General features: G+C 44.2%; 1 protein-coding gene across 3 annotated transcripts in view; it reads left to right on the top strand.

Annotated features, from left to right (window-relative positions):
- The window catches only part of GRIN2B (glutamate ionotropic receptor NMDA type subunit 2B), a 419,821-nt gene that overhangs the window by 124,599 nt on the left and 273,066 nt on the right, over window positions 1-22,156 (top strand). For all 3 annotated transcript variants that reach the window (XM_086714036.1, XM_086714038.1, XM_086714037.1), the window contains one exon: window positions 173-601. In XM_086714036.1, coding sequence (XP_086570162.1) covers window positions 191-601 — 411 coding nt within the window. In that variant the 5' untranslated portion in view covers window positions 173-190. The remainder of the gene's footprint in view (window positions 1-172; window positions 602-22,156) is intronic.

Raw genomic sequence — 22,156 nt, forward strand, 5'->3', positions numbered from 1 at the left:
CATTCTGCTGAGCAAACAAACACGAGAGATCAGGGACAAGGCTCGAAGATAGGAGCTGGGTTTGATGATCAGTGAAAGGAGATAAGGCCCTTGACTTGCAGTATCCAGCTCCTTCCCAGAGAGGTCACGTAGTAGGGTTGTTAATTTAACCCTTCTCATTTTGTGTTTTCAGGGAGTCGACGAGTTGAAGATGAAGCCCAGAGCCGAGTGCTGTTCTCCCAAGTTCTGGTTGGTGTTGGCTGTCCTGGCCGTGTCAGGCAGCAGAGCTCGCTCTCAGAAGAGCCCCCCCAGCATTGGCATTGCTGTCATCCTCGTGGGCACTTCAGACGAGGTGGCCATCAAGGATGCCCACGAGAAAGATGATTTCCACCATCTCTCCGTGGTACCCCGTGTGGAGCTGGTAGCCATGAATGAGACTGACCCAAAGAGCATCATCACCCGCATCTGTGATCTCATGTCCGACCGGAAGATCCAGGGCGTGGTGTTTGCCGATGACACAGATCAGGAGGCCATCGCCCAGATCCTTGACTTCATTTCAGCCCAGACACTCACCCCCATCCTGGGCATCCACGGAGGCTCCTCTATGATAATGGCGGATAAGGTAAAGGAGGGAGTCAGGGAGGAGAACCTGGAGGGTTGTATTGAGAACTAAATGATGTGTGTGTTTGAATGCAAAACTTGATTATGAAAGAAAGTAACCAGAATGCATGGAGTAAGTGGATAGATCAGGAATCAGTCTCTCCCTTTGGAGATGAAAGTGAGGAAAAGATACTGGTATTTAGAGCTCCTGTAGTTTCGAACAGGTTTGTGTGTCCATTTGTTTGCAAATGGATTTGCTGCAATGACTAAGAGATGTTGAAGCTTGTAGTTCTTTCTGTGATACATTTTCTTCAAATATGTAAGTATGTGTATGAATAGCTCCTTCAAAACTTTAAAGTAAGGCGTGCTCTATTCTTTTTTGGTAACACAAATTCTCCCCCTGCCCAGCTTTAAGACTATAAAAAGAAAAATCCCTTCAGGCGGATTATTTGTCCCCTTGAAGATACAGATGTCACGGGGAAGTACTTCTTGCTAAGGTGTCCGTGCATATCACACATGGATCTACACATTGGAATGGATTTTAATCCACGGAGCCAGTAGTAGCTGCCTTTTCTCCATGCTTAGATTTGAAGGCAATGGTTCTTAACCCGGGTCGCACATTGGAATCAACTGAGGAGCTCTCAACACTACGGATGCCTGAATCCTTCCCCCAGAGATTCTGAACCGCCCAGATGCAGCCTGGGCTTCCGGAGTCTCAAAAGCTTCCCGTGTGATTCTAGCGTGTGGTTAAGGTTGAGCACCTTAGCTTTAAGGCCTCAAATAAATAGTAGACTCTAGTACATTAACATTAGATTAATTGTTCTATGACAAGTTAATTATCATCGGACACTGATGCCTATTCTTTAATTGCACAAAGTGTTTTCTTTGTGGTTATGTTTTGTTTTGACATTTTCCACTTACTCAGATATGTTCCCTTGCTTTATTGATTACAGCTCATTGCTTAGGGACAGCCCTTCTCACATATGTATTGCCCTTCGCGGTTATTCATATCTTAGAATGATTCATTTCACCCCAAGTGCAATTTTTATTGTTTTCCATCACGTTGGGTTTTTTAAAGGGTTCCTGTCTTTGCATTGTCATATTCCACTTCTTATCATTACTTTTGAAACCATCTTTCGTTTTGTACTTAAAAGACATGCTGTGGGGTTAATGATGTTTGTAAACACCCCAAAAGCTAGCACAGACACCACAAGCATGCCGAGAACCACCACAGTGCAGGGTTTAGCAGGCTAAAACAACCGTGCGTGATCATTACTGCCATCTGTCGGCAGGCAGAGATGACTCACTTCTGTTTTGGAGCTTCCTTCATTCAGTCTAGGAAAGGTCAAGTTGAATGAAGTACTAGGTGGAGGGAGCTCAGCTGCATATGAGAAAGGTATTGTTCCATTCACATGGGCACAGGAAGAGATATTAGAAAACACATTCTGGCACCGGAAACCCATGCTAAGGGCAGTGGGATAAACTTAAGCAGAATGGAAAATGTAGACTAACTGTGACCAACCCTTTGAGCTTTTGCTTCAGGTAGACGTTTTTAACATCATTTTCCTCCGCTGATTGTATTTTAGGAGTGGTATTTTGAGGGCATGGTATTGCACTGAAAGAATGCCAAGATGGATGAGCCAAATTTTTGAGTCATAAATAAGTGTATACTTATCTTGAGAGCACGACAAATGAAAATAGTTTGTTGTTGTTGTTATTCAGGCTATTGTGCAACTTACGTTATTTCATAATAACCTGCCCCTGCCCCACTAGAAGAGGTTACTGGCTACACTGCTCAGCTGCTTCTCTGTTGTATCTCTTACAAATGCATAATAACGATATAATAATATGAGGTAAGATGCAAAGACTGGGCTCTTTTGTCCATTGATTGGTTCTGGGTGCTTTAGTGTTAACCATCTGCTTGAGCACACAGCTCTTTGCAGGCATTATCGTATTTAATACTCTTAACGACTCAGTGAGCTAAGTCATATTATTTATCTCCATTTGACAGTTGGGGAGACTGAGGCCCTGAGAGATTAAAAAGCATAGCCGAAACGATGTAGCCAGTAAGTGGCAGCCAGGACTTTAACATGGGTTGCTGGCTCCAAAGGCCATGTGCTCTGTTGTCTTTCAAGAAAATGGAGACGCTAGTCAAGGTCTCGCATACCTTCCTGTTCTTTACTTCTCCATTATACAGCGCCGTGGTAGGTGTTACCTGACGAAAAGTAACCCACCACTTCATTCATAATGGCGATACTGGGATCTGACTAGAGGAGAGCAGTAAGGAAGAGATGAGATGGTATAGCCTTAGGTATAACCTGAGTCCACAGCGGGCCTACTGGTGACTACCCCTGGGGGTAAAAGGGAGTATTGAAGGCAAGTGATTGTAATGAGATGCTCCCCCCGCCCCCCCCCCCCATCACCTCCCTACCATGGAACGACAAACAAATATTCCATCTTATCTTTTTTCTCTCTCCACCCCCCCCCCGCCAAAAAAGGGGAGAAGCAGTGGTTTTTAGGAAATTTCCTAAAATAGCCTAAAAATGTCAAACTGACTTTTGACCTGAAAAGATTTCCAAAAGGTAAGTAGAAAGAGGAAAAGGAAGAAAGAAGGAAGTCCTGATGCCACAGAAGCTGGAGGTTTGGAGGCTTAGCCCTAAGGGGTCAGGCACCTAAATGGCTGGTAGCTGCAGGGGAGGGAGAGCAGGAACCAGCACGGCTGAGTGGGCTGTGGGGCCAAGATTCCCAGCAGCTGTGCAGAGGACCATTTGTTGGCTTAAAGGATTTGTATGAAGGCAAACAGAAAGATCCCCCAGATCTCAGAGAAACCAGCTTTTGGGGCAAGTTTCAAAAATAAAACATCTCAAATTCTAAGGCCAGTTTTTTTTTTTTTTTAAATAGAAGTTTATTTTTAAGTACCATGACCATATTTTACAAACATAGAATGAGGACACAGAGTTTGACAACTATGAATCCACTGTGCGGCCACAGGACAAAACATCTGAAAATGGGACCAAGAAATACAGCTTTGCCACGTTTAAGGCCTAGTCTCTGAGATACAGGTACCATCTGAAGGATGATAACTAAGCTTTCCATTTTGCTTCCCCCTTCTAGGAGATGGGTAGTTGCCATCTCAGTTTCTACCTTAGTTTTGTTGTTGCTGTTAGCTTGTTGCATATAAGGACCACTTATTAAGTGTTCTTGTGGAAGATTCTATTACAGGAATAAAGTCCCTGATGGAAGGAGTTCGTAACGGAAGAAAACACTGTTAACAAAGATTTTTGACCAAAGTAGAGAGAGGCACAAGTTCAGCATCTGGTCCAATAGCTTGTACTCACTTTTTTTTGCGTATGCTAATTAATGAATAGAAACATGAATGAGGGTTCTACTTTCCCAATGAAGAAATGAACCTTATACCATGGCGGAAAGAAGCATTGGAGCTAGAAGAGTAGAGCTGTTTGAAGCTCAGAATTGGGGGTCGCGGCTGGTTTTAACCACCACCTCTAGATGTGGGAATCTGGACCACTTGCTAACCACTTACTCTAAACCTTGGTTCCCTTGCCTGTTGTAATGGGGACAATACTCCAGAATGTATTGTAGAGTTGTCGACGATTCAGTGAGATAATATATAGCTTCACCATGAGCTTCACCAAGTTTCCAGCACAGCGTTCTGTAGGCCAAGCTGACGGTTCTGTGGGGCAGTTTGAAGAAAAGGAGGCTTCAGGATACAGGAAAAGGATGGGGAATTGAATAGAGTCATGGCCAATTGTAGAGACACTGCTGAGCTGGACACGGTCCAAGAAGAGAGCTCAGGTGAAAATCTGGGGAGGAGCTCTGACACGTGGGGTGAGACCTTTGCCGAAGCTCATCGGTGGTATAGCCATGCCACAGCCAAAAAAGGCATGTTCGGCTATGGAAGAGCTTTAGCGAGGAAAGTACCGCTAGGTGCCTGTAACACAAGACTGTTTAGAATAGTAACGGAGACCATTTAAAAATGGATGAGGTGATTTTTGGCAGTTCCCCACCTGAGTATAAAGAGCCTACTTTATTTTGCCTTGTTATAATTGCTTTTATTCTCCCTGAGATCCTGGATTTAGGATGCCCATCCCAGTCCAAATAATGAACTAAAGCTAGATGTATTTCTGTTTCTTTTCAGGAGGTTTCTCTGCTGATTTGCTGAAATCTTTCTTGGGTTTTCAGATTTTAGCTCAGAGAGGTTAAATAACTAATCCAAGATACCACAGCTGGTGAGCAGTGGGAATGGGATTCACATTCCATCAGTACCTATTTTGAAGCTCATACTTGCTATTGATACAATTCTGCCTCACAAAATCCTAAAGTAAGAATTATAAGTCGTGAGCGTTAGTCTCCATTCTCACGAGCTTTGGAAATTTGAACAAACCAACCACGTAAACTTGGATGATACTCAGTCTACAGTTTATAAGATTTAAATTTTGTCTTCTACCCTCCCCACTTTACAACACTTTGAAGAGAAACTGAAATAAAATATGTGGACATTTCTGGAAAACTACTGTAGAAACAGTTGCTTCAGGTGAGGGATTAAGGAGCTGTGTGACAGGGAATGACAGACCTACTGACATTAGCATGAGGTCAATGAAAATAGTTTAGGCAGGTGGGAACTGCCTAAGGTGGGAAGGAGAACAGAAAGTGGAAGTTACAGTCGGATCAGACAAGAGAACACAAGATCCAATCTGTAATGCTGCAAGAATGGAAGGGAAGAGGGGATGCTGAGTAGAGGGTCAGGGTCTGGCAGTAATCTGTACCATATTCCTAACTTGTTCCTAATTAAAGGACATGTGAAAATATCTTACTCTGGAGCCTGTTGCTATGATTCTTTCCTTTCTAAATTGTTTGGCTGAGGATTGATGCTTTGAATAGCACTCTCATTTTCTGTGCAGAATGCCACAGTTTGAATCCAACTGGGGCTAGAAGATGGCCCCTACTCTTCATTGGCCCTATCTTTTCTTGCTCTCCCCCCATTGCCTCTGCCTCCCCCAACACACATCTGATGCAATGTATTTGCAGAGAGTGAGCCAGCAGTGATGTGTGACTCTGTAAATAGACTATTGCCTTCCAGTTGCTCATGTGGGTTTCCATATTCAGCCCAATCTTGAAACCAAGATGGCTCTGCTACTCATATTTCGCTCTGCGCGTCTTCCTTGATTTGGGTGTCTTTCAGTTTTTTACCTTGCTTTTAGTTGTCTGTCATCTGGTATTCCTTGGGACTGAACACTTCAAGAGCAAACCGTGGTGTTTCAGGTTGGATGAGCACAGTGAAGACATCCTGGAGAAGACAAGAGGGCAGAAAGGCTAATAGAGCGTGCCGACTTGGTGCTAGGCACGATGTTAATGAGTATTTTAATTCTTCTGCAACCCCGTGACATAAGTAGTATACTTGTTTTAGTTCAAACGACATTGGAGTGTTTACGTACCACGGCCGAAGTGACACAGTTAGAAAAATAGTGGGACTGGGATCCAAATCCAAGTATATTTGACTTTAAAACCTGGTTTTTTTGGCTGATTTTGAGACTCCCATTCCACACACCGAGGAGTCAGAAGAATGCTGGGATCTTCCCTTCTGCCTTGAACTATACTTTGGGGAAAGATGGGTGGGCAGTTCTCTTAAGACCCTATAGGCTTTGCAGTGGTGCAGCCCTAGGTCTGTGTGGATTCCAGGCCTTTCCACCTGTGACTGTGGAATAGGTTTCTTGTTGGCCAGCATACCCTCCCTTAAAAAAAATTTTTTTTAATGTTTATTTATTTTTGAGACAGAGACAGAGCATGAACGGGGGAGGGGCAGAGAGAGAGGGAGACACAGAATCTGAAGCAGGCTCCAGGCTCTGAGCCATCAGCCCAGAGCCCGACGCGGGGCTCGAACTCACGGACCGTGAGATTGTGACCTGAGTTGAAGTCGGAAGCTTAACTGACTAAGCCACCCAGGCGCCCCACACCCTCCCTTTTAAAGATGGAGCTAGGATTTGCTTTCAAGAAACTGGCCAGTTGAGATCCAGATGCAGGTTTTTATTTTTTTTTTTTTTAATTTTTTTTTTTCAACGTTTATTTTATTTTTGGGACAGAAAGAGACAGAGCATGAACGGGGGAGGGGCAGAGAGAGAGGGAGACACAGAATCGGAAACAGGCTCCAGGCTCTGAGCCATCAGCCCAGAGCCCGACGCGGGGCTCAAACTCACGGACCGTGAGATCGTGACCTGGCTGAAGTCGGACGCCTAACCGACTGCGCCACCCAGGCGCCCCTGGATGCAGGTTTTTAAAAAAAAAAAATTATGTTTATTTTTGAGAGACAGAGACAGAGTGTCAACAGGGGAGGGACAGAGAGAGAGGGAGACACAGAATCTGAAGCAGGCTCCAGGCTCTGAGCTGTTGGCACAGAGCCTGATGTGAGGCTCGAACCCATGAACCGTGAAATCATGACCTGAGCCGAAGTCGGACACTTATCCGACTGAGCCACCCAGGTGCCCCAATAGAGATGCGGTTTTTAATGCTTGGAGAAACTGAGGCCCCAGAAATTGCTTTAGGCATTTATAGCCATGAAAGTACTTGGTGCTAGAAAGTAATGCACCAGCCATCCTGTTTCTCATACATCTTCCAGGCAAGTGACAGTATGTCTGCAGGAAGGCTGTGGCACAACGCAGAGAGAATGCGGGCTTTGGAGCAGATCGGCTTGAGTTCTGTGCATTCGCCAGCCGTGTGACCTTAGTTGTGCTCTTTAAGCTGAGTCTCGAAACTCCCATTCACAAAATGGCGCCAAATAACACCTTCATTAGTGGGTTGTAAGCTTTATAAAGAAGGGTAGACAATGCTTGATAAATCGTAGGCCTTACGCTTTCTTGTCTTTTCATGTACCAGACCATACCTAAACACTTGAAGAATATGGGATCCTAAATGTTTTTCTGTTAACTGAAAGAGAAAACCTTGGGATGTTAATACCCTTCATTTTAGGCCTGGGGATAAGCAGCAGCTCAGTGGGTTCTGCCTCTGTGGTGACGTAATTACCGATTGTGACGTGATCAGGACTTACCAAGATTTTCAAAGCAGGGACATACAGTGATTTCAATAAACTGTTACACACAGGATATAAGCAATGAAGATAAGTCAAGAACATTAAAAAAGAAAGCAGAATAAAATAGTGTTTGAATCTAGGGTCACTCATAGATTTGGAAGTGTTTATATGTAAGAAAAAGTGAACTGTTAGATGAGGGACATATTAAAGGTACTGGGTAGGAAGTAGTGATATGTTATATATATATATATATATATATAAATATATATATATATATATATTTATATATATATATATATATATATATACAGGAGGGCAGTTAATTTACTATCACCAGCCAGCTTTTAATAGATTATACTGATAGGGGCTCCTGGGTGGCTCAGTCAGTTAAGCATCTGATTTTGGCTCAGGCCATGATCTCACAGTTCATGAGTTCAAGCCCCGCATCAGGCTCTGTGCTGACAGCTTAGAGCCTGGAGCCTGCTTCAGAATCTGTGTCTCCCTCTCTATCTGCCCTCTCCTACCTCACGCTGTGTCTCTCAAAAATAAATAAATGTATAGAAAAATAAAAAAAAATAGATTATACTGATATTCTTGGAAAACGCCTTGGATTATGATTTTTACACAGAGGATACATTTTTATTCCCCTTTCTGAGACTACTGTGATTCTCTTTGCCTTATTCTTAGGCATTAGATCTATATTTTATTCAAAATCATATTTTGATTCTGTGGTTAAGGGTCCAGCATGCAGGAGAGTAATGTTAAAGGCTAGTTTGATTCCATTTTTCCAAGGACAAAAAAATTATTGCTAGCTTTCTATTTTATGACAGAGAACACCCAAATTATCATGGGTTGTTAGGAGGTTGCCATGAGAAAAGAACTAACATTGATTGGTCATTGACTTTTGCCAAGCTCTGAGCTAGTCACCTTATATGACCTTAAAAATGCTGTTTTATTGAATTCCTTCCTTGAATTCATGAGGCATGTATTTTGTCCTTTATAAGGAAATGGTAGATCAGAGAGGTTAACTGTTTTGCCCAAGACCTTTAGCTTAGTGACTTGCCCATAGTGGCTTAAACAAATAGGTGCTTATTGGTGTCTCGGAATAAGGCACCTGGAGACAGGGTCTGGTGGCGGCAACTCAGTGATGTAGTGATACCAGGGCTGACCTCTGGGATTCCGTGGCAGTTTTGTCGTGGCTATAAGGGTGCTGCCCTAGTTCTAGGCATCATGACCATAGAAAAAGCTGGTGAATAGATCAGGGAGAGTCTTCTCCATGTCCCTAATGTCATGAACTCAAACTATGTCACATGGTCAACCCTGTGGGGGCCTCTGAGGCTTTCTGGGGGAGGTGGCAAAGGGGAAAGGGTTGGGGACAGTAGTTCCCTCAGTTGTATCTCTCAAAGGAAGTAAGTAACAGTCTGGGAATTGAACCAATGCCTGCGTGATTCCAAAGCCCAGACATCTCTCATGTGTCATTTGTCTTGGTTCGCACTAAACCCTGCTTTTGTGCCTTTGGTCTAATCTCCACACATTTCCTCCAGAACTAGGACCTTGGCTCATCAGTTATTTCCTTTTTCCCCTTAAATACCAATTTATTCTTTTCCACTGACATTTTTTTTTTCTAGCTTAGTGGTCCTCGGGAGATGTTTGGACATGTTTTGGGGAGGTTTTTGATATAGTAATGACTGCTTTTGTAAAGTGTGTGTGTGTGTGTGTGTGTGTGTGTGTGTGTGTGCACGCGCGTGTGTGCTTCTGGCATTTATAGCCTGGCAACTAGGCACGTTTGGTGTCCTGCCGTATGTATGATAGTACCTAACAGTCAAAAATAGCTCTATCCAAAATACATTTCTCCCCTCATTGAACATTCTCAGATCACTCTCATATTAATAAACAGAGGCACAAAAGCTTTTCTTGACCCCAGTTCTCCCTCCTTCTTTCTTTTGGCAGTTCCGCTCCTTAAAGAGTAGTTACATTTCTGTTTTCACTTCCTCATCTCTCACTTTCTACAAAACGCCACATCCAATGGACTTTCTCTTTTTCTTGACCTTCTGCAGCATTGAACACTTGACCCTTTTAGTGCTATGCCAGAAATTATGATGACAAGAGTAATTAGATTTGTCATAGATTTGGTGACAGTACGAAGGAGGATGAGTACAGTTTAGAACATGGATGGGTAGGTCACACAAGCGGCAATGTCTGGTAAGCAGTTGGTTTTGGACTTGGAGGTAAAGGGAGTGATTTGGGCTGGAAATAAAGATATGAACCTCATTAGCAAGCGAGGGTAGTTGAAATCGGGAGGGTAGATGAGATGGCTCAGAATGAACAAGTGGAAAGAGGAGGGGAATGGGTCAAGGACAAAACTACCTTAGGACAGAACTACCTTTGAGGAATAGCCAGAGGGGGTGGAGGTGATAAAGGAGCTAAGGTACGTAATTATTGGAGATGAGACAAGAACGAGAAAAACAAGGACAGAGAGGCATTATAGAAACCAAGAGAATGTTCTAGGAAGGGTAGTTAGCCAGTCTGGGAATCAACCCAGGACACTCCCTTCCCCCTCAGGATGGTCGAGCAAACAGTGAGGAAGCCTTGGTACCTTCCTCTTCGTCCCTCCAGACACTGTGATGACCTCAGTGCTGGCACTCCTTCTCTCTCGTCTGCCCTGACACACGGCTGACCTGTGTGATTCTTGAGAAACTCAAATCTGATTGTTCAACGCTTTTGCTTAAAACTGCACTGGCTTCCCACAGCTTGGAATAAGACATCCTCTTTGATCTGGTCCCAGGCTACCTCTCCAGGATTTTCTCTTAACCTCCCCGCCCTTGAACAGTAATATTAAGCCACACTAAGTTATTTATAGCTCCCTCTCTGGTCCTGGCTGTTTTGCATCTCTGTGCCTTTGTTTGTGCTACTTCCTCTCCTTAGAATATCCTCTTCCTTGTCCGTCCAGAAACACCTGCCCACTTTTTAAGAGAAGTTGTGGCACTTCTGTGTACCCTTTTCTGACTCTCTTCTTCACAGGATTGACTTTTTTTTTTTTTTTTTTTTGCACTCCACCTGTGTCCTATTTATGCTTTTGTTATAACTTGGCTTATTTACCTATCTGTCCCACTTGCTGTACAATGAGCTCATTGTAGGCCAGGGCTATGCTTTACTAATTTTTGTATTCCTAGCACATGCCATAATGTCTGATGCATAGTAATAGCTAACTTTTAATGAACAACGAACAGTTATTAGACTGTGCACTCTCTACACTGTAGTGGGTTGAGAGGCGGTCCCCCCAAGAGATATGTCCATGTCCTAACTCCTGTAACCTGTGAATGTGACCTGATTTGGAAAAAAGGGTCTTGGCAGATATCATTAAGGATCTCATGATGAGATCATTTTGGATTAGCCAAGTGGCCCTAAGTCCAGTGACAAATGTCCTTCTAAGAGGTGATAGAGGAGAAGACCTAGACACAAAGGAGAGGGCTTTAAAAGAGGAGAAGAGGCTGGAGTCAGCCACAACGTGCCAGAGAAGCCACTAGAAGCTGGCAGCAGCAAAGGGTGATTTTCCCTTAGGGCCTTCAGAGAGAGCATGACTCTGACAACACCCTTGATTTCAGGCTTCAGAACTGTGAGAAAATGAATTTTGTTGTTTTCAGCTGCCGAGTGTGTGGTAATATGTGATGGTGGCCCTAGGAAAGTGATATCCACACCATAGTTAAGAGGGCGATCTCTGGAATCTCACTGCCTAGGTGCTTTCCCGGCTTACTCCTTGACTGTGTGATCTTTGGCAGAGTACTTGACTTCTCTGAGCCTTCGAGTCCTCCTTGTAAAATGGTGATATAAATAGCTCCTATTTTCTTAAGGTTATTAAGTAAGGTTAGTGAAAGTGCTTGGAAAAGACGGGGCAAATAGTAGGAGCCAGCCAGTGCGTGTCTATGAGAGGTTTTCCATGTGAATAAACGAAGGAGGGAGGAGGAGGATGTAAATAGGCACCCGAGCCATCATAGTGATGGGAACTCACCTAGTTGTGTGGTTATTAGGTGTGCACTCTGGGAGTTCTGTCCCAAGGTGGTGGTGCTCTGACATTCTGGCCGACCCCCGGGGCCTGGGACAATGCCGGAAGGGTGAAGAGTCAGTGTTCTTGGAAGCTACCCCCCTGCTGGGGCCTTTGGTGGAACGACAGGGCAGCGAAGCTTGTCTTTGAGACCTGGGACCTCCCTTTATACACTCCTCTCTCCTTATTTTTGTATTTGATTCTCTGTTTTGTGTGCATATGCGTGTGTACGCTCGTGTGTGTGTGTGTGTGTGTGTGTGTGTGTGTGCACATTTGTATGCTTTTGGATGTAGTGGCTATTCTCTTTAGCCTTTTCAGTGCCCAGGATGGTACCTCTCAGGCTAGGGCTAGTCTCCCAATCTGAAGTCCTTGTGCTTTCAGATTTTTATTCTTCTCTACTTGCAGATCAAAACCCTTGCTTCTTTCCTTTTTATTCTCTTTCATTGTGTAATTTTCATAGTCCTTATTACAACTGTAATTCATCATAATAGCTTTTTTTATTAGCTGCCCTGCTCTGCTAGACTGCAGGCTTCCTAAGGGCAGGAACTTTGTCTCTTTCATTTTTGTATCCCCAGAACCTAACATACCGGTTGGCTCATAGTAAGCCTTTAATACATACGTGTTAAATGTATCACTGAATTAATTATTTCATTGCAGCAAATGTCAGTTGCAATTAAAAGAAAAGTTTTTTAAATCCAAATGGAAATGGATGTGAGAATTCTGATTGCTGGAAAATACATTTTTACCTGTCTATAGGCTGTTCTTTCCATCACCCTTCTCTTCCTCACATCTTCCAGATACCAGCCGTCAACAACTCGCACTCACATCTTAGAGTTTTAACACTCATGTCCACTTTATTTCTAGCAACCAGACACGGAAAAAGGACTGCCTCAAGTTAGGGGTGCCTTCTGAAGCAGCAGAGAAAACCTTTAACGCAAAGCAGTGGGGCGCCGGTGATAATCTTGACTTTTATTAGCTTTCTTTCAAAGGAGGGAGCAGAAAGAAAGAAGCTTTTTTTTTTTCTTGAAGTTCCAAAAGATAAACATATGCGATTCACATGACATACTAATCAGCAAAATATCACCAACTAAATTTAATCAGTGCAATTAAGTTTCCAGAGGTAGTAGCAGGAGATTTTGAAACTTCTTTTAGCAAACAACATCCTTTCTCATTTACTTATTCATTCATTCAAAAAATACTTATTAGGTATCTGCTGGAGATCAGGAACTGTACAAGGTCCTGGAGATAGAGTCAATAAGAGAGACATATCCTCATGGTGCACTGACTGACAATAAACAAAGATATAAATTAAACGATATTCTTTTAGGTAGTGGTAAATATCTTTATGAAAATAGCAGGAAGGGGTATCAGGTAGGGCTATCTTAGGGTCTTCAGGACGGGTCTCAGGGGGAGATAGCACTTGAGAGATGTATGGTAAGGATCAAGATGCATGAAGATATCGGGGGCAGCATTTTGGCAGAGAGAAGAGCAGGTGTGGAGGCCTCAAAGGGGGGAAGTTTTTGCTGTTTGGCTTTTTTTGATGAGTATCATATGGTCTGAGTTGGAGGGTGGTGGGCAGTGGGGGCAATGGTAGAATTTGAGGCTGAAAAGGTGCTATGAGGCCAGATCGTGTACGGCCTGAGAGTCTTGGCGTCAACTTGGCTATTTTGCAATTCATTCTAGAAGGTGTAAGAAGGGAGTGATGGAAGTTGACTTAGCGTCTTTTCAGATGGAGACAGTAGAGTGGATAGAATATATACCTTAGAGCCGTTTTAAGTCTTGTCTCCACCTTTCAGAAGCTGGGTGACCTTTTGCTACGTTGTATGACTACTGTGATCTGGTGTTTGTTTGTTTGTTTCATCGATATGAAGGAGTTAATATTCATCAACTTCTAAGAGTTACTAGGAGACAAAATAACCTATAAAGGACTCATTACACCTGGTTTTGAATAAATGGCTGCTATTGCCCTTTCTAGTAGTATTGAAATACAAATTCCTCTTGAATCAGGCATCATTTTTTTTTTTTTGATAGATCTATGGATTAGGTAGCTTTCTGTTCTGTTTCATTGTTTTCACACAAGTTGCTTACAGACCTGTAAACAAATGAGCAAAGTATTGTAGGAAGTTAGAAGCATCGTGATTGGCTCTACCCTGAGTAAAGAGCTGTCTCTCATTTTGAGTTCTTGGAGTTCCCATGCACCGTGTCCTGAGGCCAGTTCCTAGACTGTCTGTGTAGTGGCAGTTTGATTTAATTGTCCCTTTTCCCAAATGGGGGTAAAGGCACTGAGAAGATGGAGCAACCAGGGTGAGATATTGAGGTGAGAGGTGTGGGTGTTGAGAATGGGAGATAGTGTAACGGCACAGCCAATCAGTGCCGCCTGCCTTGAGCTGAGGACTTCTGGCACCAGCCCAAGTCCTCCTGGCCTGCCACCATGTGTCTCGGATGCATTCTGTTACCTTGACAACATGTTGTCCAGAGTTGTAAGGAGCGGCAGCCTTCAACCTTTGAGCATCATCGTGTTGCTAGGACAACAGACTCCACGGGAAGCTGGGCTCCACTGTAGTTCCTGCTTGCTGCTGCCACCCACCCCTCCCTCTTCCTTCTTCTGCCTGCCCATACTTCCACGGCCTTCCATCTGTCTTCTTGCTCCTTCTGCCTTCACAGATCCACTGTCTGCACGGCCCTTCCAGCTCTCCCTCCAACCCCTTGGCCTTCATTCTCTTACCACTGCAGCGTTCCCACTGCTTATATGAAAGCAAAAATTGTAAATTCTCAAATATAAAGCTGCATGATTTAGGAAGCTAAAGCGATGGTTGGAAAGAGGGAGTTAAGAAACATCCAGAAAAGGGAGGGAGGAGCTTGATAGAGTTTCTGTAGTCTAGTTGTACAATATGAGGTAGTGGTTCTTTTAATTAATTAATTAATTAAGTTACTTATTTATTAATAGCAAGTGGGGAAGGGGCAGAGAGAGAGAGGAAGAATCTCAGGCAGCCTCTCCACATTACCAGCACAGAGCCTGATGCAGGGCTTGAATACACAAACCACGAGCCACGAGATCATGAGCTGAACCGAAGTCAGATGCTTAACCAACTGAGCCACCCCAGCGCCCCTGTGTGGTAGTAGTTCTTAAAGGGACTGGCCCTGAGAATCAACAGAGGAGTTTATTTTATTATTATTTTGTTGAAATATGGATTTTCTGGTTCGGTACCCAAATACCCTTTTGGAGTCAAGCCCCACTAATTGCTATTTTTACAAATTTCTCTTAAGGGATTCTGAAATACCACCAGGTTTGGGGACCCCAGTCAGTAGAACACGGCATATTGTTTTGATTATAAAGTTTTGTGATAATCACCTATCTACCTGTTGAGCTTTATTGTTCATGGTCCTCAGTGCAGTGCATTCATGTGGCTGCTTAATAACGGTGAAGACGCAGGAAGGGGAGTTGGAAGATGGGAAGACACTAATGGAGAAGAGGAGAAGAGCAAAGGGAAACAGAAGAAAGGGAGCAATGTGGAAATGATAAGGAGAGGCCGTGGAATTGGGCATGGGGAAAATCAACCACCCCCTTGTCTCTGACTTTCAGTTAGAATGCAGCCTGTTAAGTGTCTTGGTGTAGGCTCAGTTGACATGCTCTTTGGGGTGTGTTTGGAATCCTGGATTTTCACTGGGTGGTAAGAGACCTGGGTGGTGGCTAGATCTGGGCTTTCATAAGAAGCCAGCTTCCTCCTATTTTCTCCTTTAAAAAAACCAAATGCCCACTACATGTTAGTGCTGCAGTTTATATGAGATAGTGCTTTACTTGCGTTTAGCAGGTTTAACCCTTGAAGGAGCCCTAGAGCTTAGGCAGTAGGATTATTCTCCTTTTAAAGATGGAGAGACTGAGGATGGGAAAGGAAGGTAACTGGCTCATGGTGACACACTGGCCATGGCCGAATGGAAATGGAACCACTTGCCTGACTGACAGTAAAGCCCACGGACACCAGCAGTGTGTTACATTTCCTCTTGAACACTTCATTTACTTGGTCTTCTTGGGACATCTAGCTTAACCTGGGAGGGGAATATCCCAGCCGTCCAGAATGTAGTCAACTGGAGCTTAGGCAAAAGTGATTCCTCCTTCGCCCAGCCCATCTCGATTAAGACCCAAACATTCAGAACAAGAGCACAGCTCTTAAAGAGAGGGGAGAATGGGAGGAGAGACAAGAAGAAGGGGAAAGAACATTCAAAGAGAGAAGGACATGGGGGTGAGCAAAACTGCCGGGTCAATCCCAGTCTGATGGACTGAGTTCTTTCCAAACTCTGAACTCTCAAGAGTGGGCCTGAGACCCTGAAGCCCAGGACACTGCCAAGTGGATGCCCCAGGATTTGACTTCTAGGTCAGATCAAACTCTTCACTGATATTTCTGGGATTGGCGGGGGGGGGGGGGGGGGGTGTTTTTCCTAGCTTGCTGTTTGTCAGGGGAAAGTGAAATCAGATGTACGTCGGTCTAAGACTCCCATCTCAGCAGATGAAAAATTGACAAAGAAGTTATAGTATCTTTGTCTCACTGTCCTGCATGGCTATAGGTCTTGGAGCAAACTATCTCCTATTTCCTGAATAGTCTTAGCGTATCAGCTGTAACTACTGTTACCTTGGACTGAAATCCAGTTCCTAGAGGTGGTACCCAAAGGACCTCTCTTTTTGCTGGGCCATCAGCATGTACTCTCCCTGGTAGTTTCCACGACGATCAAAGGCCTGTTTACGTGCAAGAATGATAGGTGTGTGAAAGGTATCTGGTGTCACGGCGGTGGGCTGAGGCAACACATGTGAGAGGCAGATTTATCTGTCAGTATGGCAGCCCGTTCCAGAGGGGGAGAGCCCATTTGTCTCCTCCTCTCATGATTGGGACAACACAGAGCACACAGAGCGTGCTCGGTGCGTATTTGTTGGTAATGATAGATCCTTTGAAATCAGATGGGAACAGGCCATATGCTCTTGGAAAAGGGCCTACATTGCAAGGTGGGATGGATGAGTGAGATGTGTTTTTGCAAGTTCTTTTCATCTCTAACATCTGTGATCCTGTGAATAATTCTCTTCCCCTTGGCCCCTGCTGGCTGCTTGCCTGGGATCTCTGCCAGAGCCCTCCCCGACAGCCCCTCTGAATAGACATCACAGAGAGAGGGTCTCCCACTCTAGGTGGATGGTTCTGGAAACCGAAGTTGATACTGGAAGTAGGAAAAAAGGCTTGTGTCCCAGGGTCAGAGCCCAGGGATAGAGGAATTTGGACAGGAAGTGTGAGTGCCCGATTCCTAGAAGCAGGCAGGAGAGGAGTGGGGAACTTCTGCTGAACGTGTCAACAGCAGCAACAGCGGTAGCTCTGGTTACACACACGTTGCCCATGGAAGCTTTTCTCAGACTGAGCAAGACGGGGCTCTGTGAGGTGGAGAGCAAGCATGGCACCCAGAGTCCCAGCTCTCCTCCTGCCCTCCTGCCATACGATTTCCCTCACAGATAGCTAGCACATCTATACGAGAGAGAGCTAAGAGACAGGAACACTTGTGTTGTGAATGGTCTGCTCTCTGATCATTGTTGTTCTCTGAGACTGATGATGGCAAATTTTACTGAGGAAAGTTGTGCAGCCGTCCGATTCTGGAAGTTCTTTCTTTGGGCCCTTCTGTTTCTGGGCCCAAGGGGGTGTCACAGGTTAATGAAAGGGAACTAACCTTGAGTAGTTACTGGCGTCATTTCAGTTCTTCTTGGAGACTAATTCAGCTGATATTATGAAAACTAGTCTGTTAGCCAGCGAAGGGGGATTTTGACAGCGGTTGAATGCTCTACATGCTCTGGCAGAAGGGTACTTCCTCTCCTTTTGATGTGTTCCTTGTCCTGCTTTTGCTCCAGTCTTGAGGCTCCCCAGTCATAACAGCAGGGGCCTCTGATGCTTCTGTGAGTTGTACATATCTGGAGCTGGTTTCTTGTCTGATGGAAGGTAGTGGCAGAGCTCGAACAGGGGTCATTTCTGTGTTTGGGGGACTTCCAAGTGGCAATCATGGCTACATTTGTCATCCTCATCTTAATGGTCAGCCCTGTGAAAAGTTACACAATTGGGAAAGAATGTATTTTTAATCATTTTGAAATTCCCCTTCCCCATGCCCCTTTCTCCCCTTGATAACTGCTACCTTGTTTAGTTGTCCAGTGTCCTTTTCCTGCCTCTTGGCTGCTTAGAGTACTCCCTTTTGCTTGCCCCCAGCTCCTTGCATTGTCCACTGGTGGAGCTTTCCCAAGGAGCACTATGTCATTCAGTCTTGGGTCTGTCCTCCGTGTAGCCCCCCACGATTTCCTCCTGATGGGCCCCTGTTCCATTTCAAACTGGAAGACAGTCTAAATAATTAAGTCATTGCCACAGTCTGAATAGATTAAGAGCAACCAATGTGTGACCTGCTCCATGGGCATTTATATTTTAACTCAGAGGAAGAAATGTGTGCGAGCGGAATTTCAGATGTCATGCTGAGCCATAAGGGACATACATGTTTAAAACAGAAGGTACTTTCCTGACTCCTGCAAATCGTGCTGTTCATGGGCAGCCTCATCAATCCTGAGGTGAGACTCTGCTGGGAGACCTTGCTGCAAACAGAAAGGCTGAAGGGCAGCCCCTTGAGAAGGGTGTAGGTCACCCCTGGCTGAGCAGGGGACAGCAGAGAACCTGCTCAGGAGCCTTGGAGAGCGTTATGCTGTTAAGTCATTCTGGAAAGGAGAATAGAGTCAAGTAGAATTAGGAAGCCCAGATTAATCAGTGAACTCTGAGGATTTTTAGACCGTTTTAATTTTGCACACCATATGGAGAGGGCTCAAACCTTACTTTGTATGAAGACTTCTTAGCTGCCTTTTACTGCCCTCTCAAACTCCCCTTCTAACCTGTCTGTGTCTGGGCCCTTCTTTGTTTCTCCCTCTCTTAGATCCTTTGGTTTCTCCTTCTGTCTGCCCTCCTGACCCTCCTCTCTCTTCTTCCTGTTCCCCCATCATCTCATTTCTGGTTCGTGTTTCTCTGTCCTTCTCTCCCCTCGTCCTGTCCCCATCTGCCGTGACCCATTCTTGCACATGACTTAGACTTTATGTGGTGCACACAGCCATCTTCATGCTTCATCCTGTCAGTGTCGAGGTCCCTCAATGGCCTACCTTAGGACCTGGCATAGTTAAGAGTTCCCAGGCGGTCTGTCCTCGACTTTTGGAGCTGACAAACGTTAGTTTTACAGTCTGTGGCAAGTTGGTTTAGTTGGTTAGGACTTGGCATTTAATGAGGCCAACCACGGATATTTGTGTCCTATCTTTGTGGAACCCTGCTAGCTTTCTCCCTCCTGGCAGAGATGCCCTCCAGCCGCTAGCTTTCATTTTCATGCCCTTGGTCACAGAGGGTGTGTGACTGAGGTGCTGTGGATGGACCAATGCTAATCTGTTGATAAGAGACATCAGTAATAACATGTTTTTTTATTAAAATTTTTATTTTGAGGTCATTATGGATTCACATTTAATATTTCTAAAGGCCTAAGGATATTGTACACAGATTATCTATAGGAGTCAGACCAAGACAGACCTGGACTCAGATTCTGGTTCTCTTGCACATTAATTCTGTGACCGTAGCCTGGTTACTTAACTTTTCTCTGCCTCACTTTCCTTAGCTGTGAAATAGTGACAAAAAAGAACTGGCCTCTTTCAGTCTGCCTCTGCCTGCACATCTTCCTTTTCCTCTCTTGTTACTAAGTCTATTCTAGTACACTATTTTTCTTCTTTCTTTTTCTTTCATTTTACCAATGTCTCTGGAACACTCCCTCCTCCATTCTTCTCTTATCCCTGTTTTGTGCTTCTGTTTCCATTTTCCCAACTCTTAGCCCATTCCTCATTCTCCATTTCTTGCTTCCTCCATCATCACCCCTCACTGAATTTCACTTCCTTTCAAAGACATGTTTCCCGATCCATCTCTCCCGTCAGTCACTGTTCCTGGGACTTTTGTGGCTTCCGGGAGAATGTGCAACCCTTAATTATTTATAAGCACGAGAGAATAATTGCAGAAATGATTTAATTACTTTTCACATAGATACTAATAGCAGCTGCTGGGCTAGGTGATGGTGGCGTTGGAGCATATCAGCAGGCACACTCGCTCAATAAGAGGAAAAGCATTGGTTTAAGTGGGTTTGGGGGAGGGTGCAGCTATAAAGAGTCTATAGAAGATTTAATCTCATATGTCAAAGAACTGAAAAAGAATCCCACAATTGGCAATTATACACAGCAAGGATTATATAAAATGGGAGGTACGTGTCACCAGTATCTTAACTGAGGGAAGAGGGCCTGGGGATATTGTTTTTAAAGTTCACTTTGGATCAGATAGGTAGTGTAGTGGATTGAATACTACCGCTTATTTCTGGGGGGCTGGGGTGGGGTAGCAGAATCCTCCTTCTGGCTCCTCTATGGAGTTGAATGGGAATATTCATTTAGTGGCATTGGGGCTATAGTGGAAAGAGCCCAGCCCAAACTGCAGTCAGGAAGCCTGGTTCTCTTCCTGGCTCATAACCAGCAATAGCTGTTTGACCGGTCAGGTCCCTTAATCTCTGTTAGTCTTACTTTTTTCATCTGCAAAGTGAAGGGATTGAGATTTAGAACACGTAGAATGCTTCACTCAAGGAGAAAATGACACAGAAACTAGATGAGAAGGACTGATTTTTTTTTTTTTTTTTTTTTTTTTTTACAAACTAAGATCAGGGAGACCATCATGAGGAGTTTGCAGTAGTCAGCTCGAAAAGCCAGGCAGAAAATCCATTCTAGAAGTTTCTGACATGATGTCTAAGAGAAGAAGATATCGATTGAAGCAAAGGGGAGCGGTTGAATAGGGGGAGGACATCTAAAAAAGGAGTTGGCATCGGTAGAGTAAAAGTAGAGGGAAATGAGGGACAGTGGCAAACTATGAACCTGTATTGTCACATTATGAGTTTCTAAACTGTGTCCTTTCTGACAGTTGCTGAAGGTTTGGCATGCGGAGGGCAGCAAGAGAAGGCTACAGCTCTTATATGCAGTGAAGAAGGGAGAGGGGTGTCCTGAGAAGGAGAGCTGTGTCCTCATCCTCCCCCCACCCTGGTCCTAATCCCTTCACAGAAGTCTGGATGAATGTGTCATTGTGCTGCACCATTCAGCCTGGAATGGATCTTAGGGTCTAGTGTGGTGCCCTTACGTCATGGAAAAGGACGCTGAGGCCAAGAAAGATTAAGTGACTTGCCTGAGGCCCCACCTCAGTTCTCTCCTGGAGTTGGCCTAGTTTCCCAGATTACCAGGTCAGTCTCTAGTAGGACTTTTACCTCAGCAAAGTACCAGTCCTGTCTAATAGTAGTGCATAGCATAGCAGAAAATATGACATAATGAATTGCTCCTGATTGGAGGTGAGGGACAAAAGCAAACTGAAATTAGGGTAGAGAGGGAGAGAATGACATCTTTTTTCCTGGTTCTCTTGTATCTGCACTCAATGTGGCCTGAGACGATTGATTGAAAGTATATTAATGAATCTGTCAGATAATGATAAAAGTGAGTATCATTGAACTAATTTTTGGACTATATATGATGGAAGACCTATATGTTCGGTATTGTATGAATTTATGATAACCACGAGCAAGCAGATGGAAAGCAAATTTGGATAAAGTCAATTCTGTCTGGTTTAGACGCTTCTGTGATTAAAGTAACTACCTACAGGCTGTAGACAGGTCTTCCCTTTCTTCCAGAAATGGAGCCCTGAGGTCACCCTTTCACTTCCCATCTTATAGTATTCCTCCAACTAAGATACTTAGGAAAGAGAGACTCAAGTCTGCATGGAAATTTCTGTGCAACTGGAGAGTCATACTGGAAGAGCAAGGAGGCTTCTAGAAGGAAAGAAGAGTGAAAACAAGAGAGAGATCAGAAACAAAACAAAACAAAACAACCTCCACAGTATATGTGGTTGGAGATTTTTTAAATATACCCAAATCTTATATTTTATAATGTTTTTCAAAGTGAATTTATGTACTTTGTCTTATTTTTGTAAAAAAAAAACTTAATGTTTATTTATTTTTGAGAGAGAGAAAGACAGAGCACGAGCAGGGGATGGGCAGAGAGAGGGAGACACACAGAATCTGAAGCAGCTCCAGGCTCTGAATCATCAGCACAGAGCATGATGTGGGGCTTGAACTCACAAACCATGAGATCAAGACCTGAGCCGAAGTCGGTCGCTAACCGACCGGGCCACTCAGGTGCCCCAACCTTGTCTTGATTTGATACAATAATTGTGTAAGATGGAAATACAGCCTTAGATTGTCTCTCTGAGAAGTGAAGATGACTTCTATCATCATCCCCATTCTCCAGAGAAGAAAACTAAGCCTCCAAGAAGTTAACTGATATATCAAAGACTGAGAAATTATAAGTGGCAGATCTGGGACTAGAATCTAAGTCTCTGGGCCCCCAGTGTAATGAATGCCTGTAGGAGAAGAGAACCATGTAAAGC

This window comes from Puma concolor, chromosome B4 (assembly GCF_028749965.1).
Source record: "Puma concolor isolate L17-30 chromosome B4, mPumCon1.1.hap2, whole genome shotgun sequence".
NCBI classification, from domain to species: domain Eukaryota; kingdom Metazoa; phylum Chordata; class Mammalia; order Carnivora; family Felidae; genus Puma; species Puma concolor.